At 39.6% G+C, this 11,465-nt stretch overlaps 1 protein-coding gene across 1 annotated transcript; it reads right to left on the bottom strand.

Annotated features, from left to right (window-relative positions):
• Positions 1–1,365: 1,365 nt before the first annotated feature.
• On the bottom strand, positions 1,366–10,938 carry LOC115908066 (dipeptidase 2-like). The gene is made up of 11 exons (XM_030956361.1): positions 10,903–10,938; positions 9,016–9,167; positions 8,099–8,225; positions 7,490–7,619; positions 7,033–7,174; positions 6,510–6,579; positions 5,831–6,007; positions 5,237–5,324; positions 4,570–4,645; positions 2,798–2,933; positions 1,366–1,551 (listed from the first exon to the last, which is right to left on the bottom strand). The coding sequence occupies exons 1-11, from the start codon at positions 10,936–10,938 to the stop codon at positions 1,366–1,368; spliced, it is 1,320 nt and encodes a 439-aa protein (XP_030812221.1).
• Between the last annotated feature and the right edge of the window lie 527 nt (positions 10,939–11,465).

Raw genomic sequence — 11,465 nt, 5'->3', positions numbered from 1 at the left:
AAAACTAATGTGCTGTGTTTCATCCTGTTCATGCTCAGCCTTCTCTTGTTGTTGAATACTTTGTGTGTTTACAAATGCTTTCCTTAGATCAATTACAGGGCTTTTATTCTACACTAAGTCTAAATTCTGTAGATGTCATATTAGTAAATAAAAACTGGTATCATAAAATCACCATTAACAGCAAGTATCATGGGAAAGCATTTACCAGCAAGCTGGAACTGACCCTACAAAGATGTGGTGCTGCCATCTTATAATTTCATAATAAATCTCAGTATATTTGACTAAAATGTCAGTTTTGAGCCTACGAAAAGCAGGCCTATTCCAATATATGCTCTTCTCTGCAAAAGGAGCTTCTATCCCCACATACCTTGTGTATTTCAAAACGTATTCCAAAGGCCAAACCAGCAGATTTAAAATAAAAAGATCCCTGTCTAATTTCATGTCTATGAATCCACTGACCACGGTCTGATTTTAGCCAGCTGGAATAGAAATGAAATAATAAAACATGTTATTGATAAGGATAATTGTTTAAATGTCAAAAAGATTTCCACAATCCTCTTGCTAGCCAGAATTCCTGCTTTGTCCTGACTTGTTCTTGTTCCCATCATCATGAAAATGCTGCAAACAGTTCTCCTCAAATTATAGAAAAGTATCTACAGCATTGCCTGCACCTGAATGTAAGAGATCTGCCTCTACCCTTCAGTAATTGTCCAGTTGCCCACTGTCCTGGTCAGGGTTCAAAAACAGGAGTTTAGTACTGCAGGATGGGTCTCTAGAGCTACTTGTAGGCATGCAGTTCAAGCTAGAATAGGCTTGTCACTCATCTTGTCATCTTAAAAAAGAAAACAAAACCCCAAGCAAACCAAAAAAGCATTTTTCTCCATATGGCAGGGGATGGTCTTCTCTGGGTAAGCCATCAAATATTGATGGAAGTTGTATGATTTAACAAGAAGCAATATTTGAAAACTACTTGGCAAGAAGCAATATTTGAAAACTACTTGGCACAGATGTCTTAATCATAATCTCTAGTCCCTGTGTGAAACTGCTGGTCCTGGACTCCATTCTTTATTCCACAATATGGGTACCAAAACCATGCATCGAGTATTACAGAATTTATTCTTTAAATGTGAATATTTTCCATTAACAATGTTGGTCCTGGTCCAGCCAGGAGGTGATACAGAATTTATCACTTCAAATTCTAAACACTTTTGCTACATCATTTATAATTTACATGACTTTTCAAATATGCAGATGAATTTATAGAAATTATGTTTAAAATGTATTATAGTCTTCCGTTAACGAATCACAGAAAGATAAGTAGCTGCATTGCAGAGCATTCCAAAAATCCCTCTAGACTCCATAATCTTATGATACATAATACAGCATTAAACATGATCCAAGTGTCAGACTGAAAGGTTGTGCCACAGAAGGAAATCCAAAGGACCTGGATGGCTGAGGCTGAGGCTTACGTAGGTCTAGGCGACAGGAATGTTTTGCTTCTTGCAGAATTTCACTCTCACCTACGCCCATTACTGCAAAATCGTTCCGCACCTACAAAAATTCAAAAGTTGTCCCTGAAAGCCACACTGGCACAACAGCAAAAACCTTTATGCAGCTAGCAAATTCAATGCTATTTACCCAACTCAAGCTGTATTGCAAAACCACATCTGAGTGTGAGGAAATCAATATCATTATTCTGTTGTTTGCATTCCTATGAAGCACTTCCCAGAATTCAGCACATTACAGGCAAGAGTCACAGGTCTGGCTGCTCTTTGTCTTGGCTCTCTCCACATATGGAGAAAACAAACTCATGAACTTTCTTCCCTGAAAGGAGCTCTCAAGAGCTTCTCACTCTCAAGACAGAACTTCAACATCTCTAATTTAGAAGGGAAAAAACATTACTAAATCCCACAGATTGGTTAGGAATGGTCAATTTGAGGCTCTTCATATTATCAGTCTGCCACACAGTGAGGTCAGCATTATGGAGATATTTTGGCAGGTTAACTGGAATAGTATAAATTTCACTAATTTCAGTTCATCCAACATGCCCAAAAAGATGAGTGGAAGAAAGGTGACTGTGAAATATCTGTTGTCTATAAGGCTTTGTGTGTAATATCTACTTACCTATCCCTGTCAATAAAAACAGTAGGAGGCAAGCAGTCTGGAAGTTTCAGCAGAAGCATTTGTAAAAGTTACCATTGAGGGGGCCCTACTCTTATCCAGTCTCCTTCCCTCCTCTCCTCCCTCATCCTTCTGGATTCACTTCTACCGTTTATACTTAAAGCTCATTGGGATCTAGTTGTTATGTTTATGGCTTGTTAGTGACATGGCCATGGCGAAGCCTTTTGAACAGCAGCCCAATCCCATGACAAGAATTAAATTGATTTGCAGGAGTCAACATTCCTTGCTGCCCCAGCGAACACAGCCAGACTGTGATGCTGGGACATCCGCAGCTTCTCCAAACCATGAAGTGATTCCATTTAGAAGTCACTGATGTGTGCTTATCAGATTACTGCAGAGAGAAAAACTTCCAAAGAGCTTTGTCTGCTCTCTCTCGTTTTCCTTTATGCTGCTAACGCTCTCTTGCCATCTTGGTTTCTTTCTCAGCATTTGGATTTACTGAATTAGGTGCTTACATTCCCTCTCTCATTGAAAAAAAAAACCTCTCCAAAACAAAACACATACAATTGGGAAAAAAACAAAGAAAAAACCCACCCAAAAAATAAACAACAAAACACCAACAGTTCATCTTTCCCTCTTGGTAAGAATCAAGATTCAATATGGATTTTAGTCTTACATTTTCTACTTCCCTGAAGACACGGAGAAAGTTCTCCCTTAAGACTCCTTTCAATTCAGCTTCAGTCCATCCTCTTCTAAGAAGTTCCTCTATCAAAGAAGGGTATTTAGAGACATCTTCCAATCCCTCGGGAAAGCTGTTGGCAAGAGTCACACAAGAACATTCAACACACATCACTGGCAAATTGGAGAAAAAGGGTTTTAATTAGTCTTTTGCACATATTGACTTTTGAAGTGAGCTGACTTTGGACCCAATTCTTCCTCTAAGAATTCAGCTGACAAACAGAAACAGGACTAGGAGACAACAAAAGTGTTTTTCTTCAAATAGGACCCAATAAACAGAACACAACTGGAATGAAGATTCACTTCTATAGAGGCAAAATAAGAACATAGGAGGATATAAGGACAAAAGGGGAAAAAATAACCAGAAATTCATGTGTATGGTAATCCACACCATACACATAGTTCCATCAGGACTTCAGAGTAAGAGGAAACAGCTGCATCACAGATGAAGTTGGGGCAATCCACTTGTGTAACTGAGAACAGAAGGAAGCCTGCAAACACATGATGGAGTTGCAGGCAATTTTGTGGACTCTGTTGTTTACAAACTATTTACAAAAAAATACCCAAATTAGAATAATAATATTAGTTTGAATATTAGTTTGAATTAAGCCAATTGTTTAGGCAGTGGAAGGCAGAGCCCTCTACTGAAGAAATTACAAAAAAGCAAAACTGATCTATGCCTTGTGCTTATTCTTGTCAGAATAAAAAGAATTTAGAAATAAAAAGCTGCAAAACCTGCATTAAACAGCTGTTTTAAATTGTATTTCCATGAGACGTTGATGTTGTTTTGAGATGACTAATTTTTTTGTTACTCTTCTGTTCCATGAAGGTATGCTGATAAGCATATCTCAAAAAATCTGTGGCAGTACTAGCAGGAATTAGGACCTTAACAACTCCACCACCAATTTAACTGATGGTCTTCGAGAAAATTCATGATAAAATGAATCACAGTTTTCTTGCAAACTGTGTTTTTATTTTGAACATAACCATTTCAAAGCTATGATATCATGGGAGCTGACACAATGGGTTTGTGTTTGTACTTTACAAATGGGGGCCTGACTCTGACTTTCATTCCCAAGCAGGCCTGACTCCAGGAGAAAAAGAAAAAAGAAAAAGGAGATAATGATTTAACAGAAAGATAAAAAGAAAAAAAAAGGTTTAAGGTTATAGCAGCAAATGCCACCCAATGTGCGTTTGTTTCCTGTGCTGTAACTGCAGCTTTCCAGGAGTGAGGACAGCTTTCGTGGTAGGCTGCTCACCAGGCTCTGCTTGTCTCAAACACTTCTCAAAAGCAGGAGTGGTTCCACAGCACCCAAACTCTTTGGGCTTTTCCCAAGGAGAGTGGAGGAAAGAGTTCTGCAGCTCCTCTCTAGACTGAACCATTTATCATATAGGGTTGAGGCAGCTTTTCTGTCATTCATTGTGGCTTTTGGAGAAAAACAACCTCTATCACTCCTTTTGTGTGCCCAAATCACCACCTAGAACACATGGCTTCAGAGTTCAGAGGGCATGAGGATCCATCTGTAGCACTGCTTCATACAGTTCTGAAAAGGAATTATTGTGCCCCTCTTTCATAAAACTTGGGTTAGTGTTCTTTACAAGATAATCTGATACCAGTTTTTCTTAGTCTGCCTTCTTTCTCTCCCTTAAATGAACCAAAACCCACATAATTTAAGGAGCAGATGTCAATGTTTGTACAACATTACTCACCGTTCCACTCCATCGTAGTCAGCACCAATTCCTATTGATTCTGAGCCTGCAATTTCCTTTATATGGTCAAAATGATCTGAAAGAAAATATCAAGAAAACAACATCTAAGCACCTAGCAAAAACAAAAAAGAAATATTACAGCTCACATATATTGGCACTGGGTAACAGCTCTCCTTAATCGTGGATCTTGATCAAATCCTTTTTAAAAAAGTCCAAAGACACCCCATCAGGCAGCAACCTTCAAAATTACAGCTGCACTGATGAAATGCAAATGAGGAAAGAGACATGATCATCACAGTGCATTCATTCCTAACAAGCAGCCCAATTATACCAATAGAATTTTCATTATCCATTACACACCTATGTTTCCCACTCTTAATTACATAGGCTTATGGTGTTTTCCAGAAAGTAACAACTACTTTGGGATTAATGGTTGTTGGCTCTGTTTGTGAGCATTGTGTCCTCCAGCTACACACACATCTTGTACCTCTTGTTATTGTTTAATGAGTATTAGCTCAGAAGGTACCTAGAGCTGGGCTAAGGTGTGGATGGAATAAACAAGCAGTGTCATTTACACAGCCTTGAAAACGATGCATGCCCCAGGATATTCACAGAATTCATACAAATTTGTAGAACCCACAAAAACTACAGTACATAAACATCAAACCTGCAAGGGTAGAAATATTAACAACTTTTCTGCCACAGGCCAGTACATCTGCATTGAAATTCACCATGATAATTCCCTTGTTCATTTTCTGAAAGATATGAAGAGACAGGTGATGAGTGAACACTCGTGCCCTGCAAACTTCGTGGGCATCTTATGTAGAATCTTCTACACCCATCCACCAGTGAGAACAGCAACACTAAGTCAAAGTTCAGATGGCAACACAAGGCTTTGCCTCCCTGTCCTTTCCCCTGGGTTCATTTTACTTTCATGTAGACTGAATCAGTGGAAGTGCAGTGACTACATCAAACAAACTCAACCAGAATTTCAAAGTATTTGCAAACACTTCATTTTTGTAGTCAAAGGCTAAACACAACCCAAAGAAAATTCCTCAGAAGCAATTGTAAGCTGCTGCTCAAGGATCTGCTTCTAAATCAAATTCAGGAATGAGGAGGTGGAAAGTAAACATCATGATTTGAATGCACGTTTTCTGCAGCCCATGCAAACATTGCCATTAAAACAAAAAACAAAACCCCCAAGAAGTAAAACCAACAAATTCCTTCCTCCAAAAACAAACCCAAGAACTATATCACTCACCAGTTGCTGGAGGATATCATCAGGAACATTTCTTGAGTGATTACAAACAGAAAATGCTGCCGAGTGGCTGAAAATTACTGGTGCTTTTGAGATGTTGAGTGCAGCTTTTACAGTGGAGTATGAGGTGTGAGATAAATCTATCAGCATACCCAGGCGATTCATCTCCTTTACCACTTCCTAAAACAGATGCACAAACAACAGTGTCAGTATTAAGTTTCCTGAAAGGAAGCTGTTTGGCTGGTGTATGGAAACAGATAGATTAATTCTGCATCTGTCAGCTAGTCACAAACATGCTGTGCCTGTATTGGTTGCTATGTACCTATTAATTAATTAGTGATTTATTCACTCAAAATTACCCAGCATGCCACCACATGCTCAAAACTTAGAAAACTTAGTCAATCTAAAATAAGTCATTGAAAGTGTTATTCACATTTTACTGCTTGCACATATGAATTCATACATCTAATCTGTATTTCAACAATTGTAATTAAATCTAACACTTCTTTTACCCTAAGAAAAATCACAAGGAATTTGGTTTGACTAAATCCTGGTCATCTCCTAACTATCAAGAACTTTCAGTAATTAATTTTTAATGTCAGTTTGCTTTTGAGAAGATAAGGCCAGAAGTTGTTAGTTGCATGACAGATTGCCCAGATTAGCATTTGAAAGAGATCCTTACTTGGCCAAATGCAGTCAGACCAATAACACTAGGATAAAAGTTGTGTACTCCTTTAGATGATGATTCAGACCTTAAAAAGGGGAGTGAGGGAGAAGAAACATTTTATTATTCTGGAGAATACAGTATCAGCAGCTGAAAACTCTTGCACTACAAAAAAGAAAAATTACTGCAATGTCACATAGCCCCACAAATATGGGGATAATGAGCTACGTAATAGAAATCTTGTTCAGGCAGTGCTTTTTATGTTCATAACTGCTTTCAGGTCCACTAATGTTGATTTTTGTGAAGGAATTTAAGACAAGCAGATTGTCAAATGCCTGAGTTATGATCATAACAAGCACTACATAATGGATGTATTGTCCCACCATATACAGAGAAAACCATTTATCCCCAAAACCTATCACCTTGAATTTGTTCAAAGTCTTTCACAGCATAAGTTTATGTCTGAATCCATAGTTCTCCCATCATGCAGCTGCCACTCCTTTGCATTAGACAGTCACACAAAAATATGCACAATAGTTACCAAGGAGTGTTGCAGGTGTGTGTTAGAGTCATGTAACGAACCCCCAAGTCATAGTACATCCTCAGTGCTGCCATGCTGCTGTCAATGGAGTGGCCACCCTCTATTCCAATCAAACATGCAATCCTTCTACTGTCAGAGATACCTGGAAAACACAGAGGGAGATATTTCCAAATTCCATGACAGATAAGAAGCCAGCAGTACCAAACAGCAAATGTCTGTGTAAATTGCAGGCAATAATAAAGACATTTTCATAGAACTGGAGCTTACAGAGTACATGCTTATATGGCAAATTTTCTCATGACTGTAATGGACCAGGGCTGTGCACAGTCAATGGCTGTGGTTCAGAGGAAATGTTGAAGTTACTCTTTAAAACAGGACAACTTGTCTGCTTGCATCTCTCTGAGCACACCTCCTGCGATCACATTTTAAAAAATTCCTTTACAAGAAGGAGCTTCACCTTGGGAAGTCATCACAAGTTCCAGCTCTTCATAGCTGTTACACATCCTCTTAACAACATCGATTTGCTCTAAGGTCAGGCGCACAGCATCCTTGTTCTGAGCGCTGCAAAGAACATACACTGACCAAAACTGAAAGAGACATTGACAAGTGAACCAGGTAACTTGTGTTTTGACTTAGAAAATTCTGTTTGCTCATAGTTCAGGAGCACAGACCAAAATAACTTCCTGCAGTTTACAAGGGAGTTGCCACTGCAGCTTTTTCCCCAAAGAAAGGGTTAAGATGCAAGGCAAGAGCACCCACTCCAGACAAAAAAGCACCCAGTCCAGATTAAAGCCTCCTGGTACACTCAGCTACTCCACAGTACATGCAGGAAAGCAAGTATAAGCTTCCTTTAATTTATATATCACAAAACAAAGGCTGCTCTTTTGACTAAGAGTACCTGAATTATAAAACCCAAACTTTTGAAACACAACTGTCATGAAAGAATGTCTGTGGCTTTTCAGTTCTATTATTGTTTTCTTTTTCAACATAAAGAACCAAAATCAGGGCTAGGAGGGAAGCAAATGTAGAAATATGTTCTGAGCCCCACCACCACAGCAGAACATACCTGAGCTCCCACATAACCAGCCTGAAGTTTTGCAAGGTTTGTGTGGGTCCTGTTGAGTTCTCTTAAGTTGACTCCACTGATTTTATTTTGGTAAAGTATTCTCAGCTGCAGTACAAAGTCATTGTGGCTAGAATGGAAAACAAACAGGGCTTGTAATAGAAATAAATTGTTCCCTTTCTAACCCAAGTGTAATTTCTTCCACCGTTTGGAGTCCCTTAGACCATTAATTGCCAATAATCCTTCCAGCAATAGATGCCTAAAAGTCTCTCTTATTTTCTGCCTTTTCTGCTTCTCCCCCAATCCCACCAGTGATCAGGTTGGGGGTGTACAATAAATTGGGAATGGACACAGCTGAGACAGCTGACCCCAGCTGGCCAAAGGATATTCCTGACCATATGCTCAGCATCTAAAGTTTGGGAGAAGAAGGAAGGCAGGGGACATTCAGAATCCTGATGTTTATCTTTCTAAGAAAATGTTATGTGTGATGGAGCCTTGCTTCCTGGGGATGGCTGAATGCCTTAGTCATGGGAAGAATGAATTCCTTGTCTTGCTCTGTTTGTGCATAGCTTTTGCTTTCCTTATTAAGCTGTCTGTGTCTCAACTCACAAGTTTTCTCACTTTTCTGATCCTCTCCGTCATCCCACCAGAGGGACAAGTGAGCAAGGGTTGTGTGGGGCTCAGTTGCCAGCTAGGGTTAAACCATGACACCTGGCCAGAAAATCAAAATGGTGCTTAGGGTAACACAATCCTACATTAAGGACCCTCTGAACCAAAATTCCTTCCCAGTGGATCACTGCAATGGCAGCTCAGTGCTGTGTGCTCATAACAGCCCATGTCTCTGCTAATCTGACACTTCAGCGTTTCTTCCTCACTTGTCAGACTCACAAAGAGGATTTCATTGAATGTATTTTATATACCCATCAATCAAACGTGCATCTTGCATCAGCTCAATAGCTCTTTCTCTCATTGATTTCTCACAGCTGAATGGCACAATATCAGAAAAGAACATCAGCAGCCACAATAACTTTGCCATATTTCTCTTCTTTTCTATTTTCCAGTGGAAAAAGTGCTAGAGCACAGGGATACCACAGTTGTTCACTGATGACAATGAAGCAGCAAAATTTCCAGCCTGCAGAGACTGTAGGCTTAACAGTGCAGGCAGAGCTGAATGCCCCTCCTGGTAAGGCTGCTGTGAATTCTGGAGGAGGAAAGAAAAAAAACAAAGAAATAATAGTAAACGGAAGGGAAGGTAGCATTGGAAACTCTGAAGCTGCTACATTGTCCCAAAGATTTTAGGGTCTCTGGCTATTTGTGCTCTTGCACATATGACCTCTCCTTAAACTCTGCTGCTGCCACCAGCTCAGAGCTGAAGGGAACCAACTGCTCAGTCAGAGCTGCAGCTGAGCCTGCTACACCTTGGACTCACAGCTCCCAAAACCAGCTTCCAAAACAGCAGAAGAAGATCAGTTTTCTCATTATGTTAACTTGCTTGTTCTCTTTCTGTGGGAAATGTCACCCTGAAATGAGCACAGAAACTGTTTTCTGAGAAAGTTGAGAAGTGAACTTAAACCACACAGAACATCAGATGGGATGAAAGGAACAGTGATTGCTAGAAACAAAACCATCCTCAAAATCCTTCCTCTGATAGCAGTAGAGTCTTAGATGTTTTTCTTTCATAAATATGCATCAGAAATATACATGCATTGTGAGATCCAAAAACTTCAGTGGCACAGCACTTCTACAAAACCATTAAGTTTAGAGAGCAATCAGAAGCTGTTTCTTTTCTGCTCTGTGGCAACCATAGAGATTTCCCTCAAATGTCAAAGCACAAATACAGACTTACCCTTTCACCACAAATGCAGACTCTGTTACCACAGGGAAAAAAGTCTTTGTATCTCTAATCTAGAAAATGTTACATTTGTTTGTGGCAGCTCAGCATGTGAAATGTTAAAAAGACAAGGTCAAAAAACTGCCCAAGCAGAAGAATTCTGACAAGTTAGTACCACAAAGGAAAATTAGTTTCTGTAGGCATGTTTTGGTTGCAAATTCTTCAAGCCCAAAACATAGGACAGATCTGCAGCCTGAATCTCTAGAGCTCTGTCAGATCCTGACAAAAGGACTCTAAAGGAAAAATTAAGATTTTATAGCTTATTATCTGCTCTGGCCTCATATACATGTTGAGGATCATATAACGTGTCAGTTCAAACTGCTTAATGAAAATGTAGCAAACCTTTTTCACACAATAAAACTGTTCTGAGGCTATAAAAACTGATACACACTGTAGATTTTACAAAAAGAAATTACAATTTTTTCCTGAATTCAACAGCAATTTTCAGGAAGATTTTTTCAGCAGGAACTAAGTGGTCTTCCAGTGGTTGAAAATAAATTACTTTCATCTATACATTACCAAATCGCCTCTCTGTGTATGTATACAAAAATGCAGTTCTTTGTTGCTACAAGAATTTTCTGAAAATTTGCTATATCAAATTATCTTCTCAGTTTCATACAAAATATTCTTTATAGTTTGACAGTAAGACTCATTTGCCTTTGAAATTGTTTAGCTATAAAAAAAGACTCATAATTAAATCATCATTCAGAGATCAGTACTTGAAAATTGAAGGAGTAATGCAAGCACCACACAAAATTAAGGAGATGGTATATTAGCATCCCTGTTTAAACAACATTTTAAATACAAGACCCACAGAACTTTTTCCCATGCTGACTGAGCAGAGCTGAGAAGTGGAAGCTGAAATAAGATCTATAGCTTTTCTTTAGTTTGTCTAGAGGCTCCTTGGAGCAGTTACCTCCTTCAGATAATACAGCCGAGTCGAAATCCACATTCCGCTGTGCTGGATCCGGCAGCTAAAGCTTGGCACTGGACCTGCCTGGCATCCCAGCAGCAAACCCAGAAACCTCCTGTGTTCCTTTAGCTCGTGGCACAGGCTGCACACACAGCAGGCATTTGGAAATTGCCACTCTCTGAGATGCAAGGTCTGTGCACGAGCTTTCAGCTCAGCTACACCCACAGGGGAGCCCCACAAGGCTTCTGCTGTGCCTTGTTAAAAACCCAGCATTTCCTCCCTCTCGTGGCAGCCTGGCTGTGCAGCCCACAGTGCCTCTGCTCACTAGCAGATGATGTGTTAAAATCACTGTTGGTGTGGTTCAGGAATAGGTGCCTCTCACCACTGAATAATTTAGGTTGGAAGGGGTTTTTGGTGGGATGTCATCTAGTCCAGCCACCTGGACCCAGGTAAGGTAATTCCAAAGTTAGATCAGGTTACTTTAGTCAGTGGAATATTTGATATCTTCAATAAAAAAGAACATACAATCTTTCCAGACTCCTGTTCCAGTGCTTGCTTATTCACAT

Source organism: Camarhynchus parvulus, chromosome 11, assembly GCF_901933205.1.
Source record: "Camarhynchus parvulus chromosome 11, STF_HiC, whole genome shotgun sequence".
Taxonomy (NCBI): domain Eukaryota; kingdom Metazoa; phylum Chordata; class Aves; order Passeriformes; family Thraupidae; genus Camarhynchus; species Camarhynchus parvulus.
Note: the sequence above shows the minus strand (reverse complement) of the source record. Positions and strands in the feature narration are given on the sequence as shown.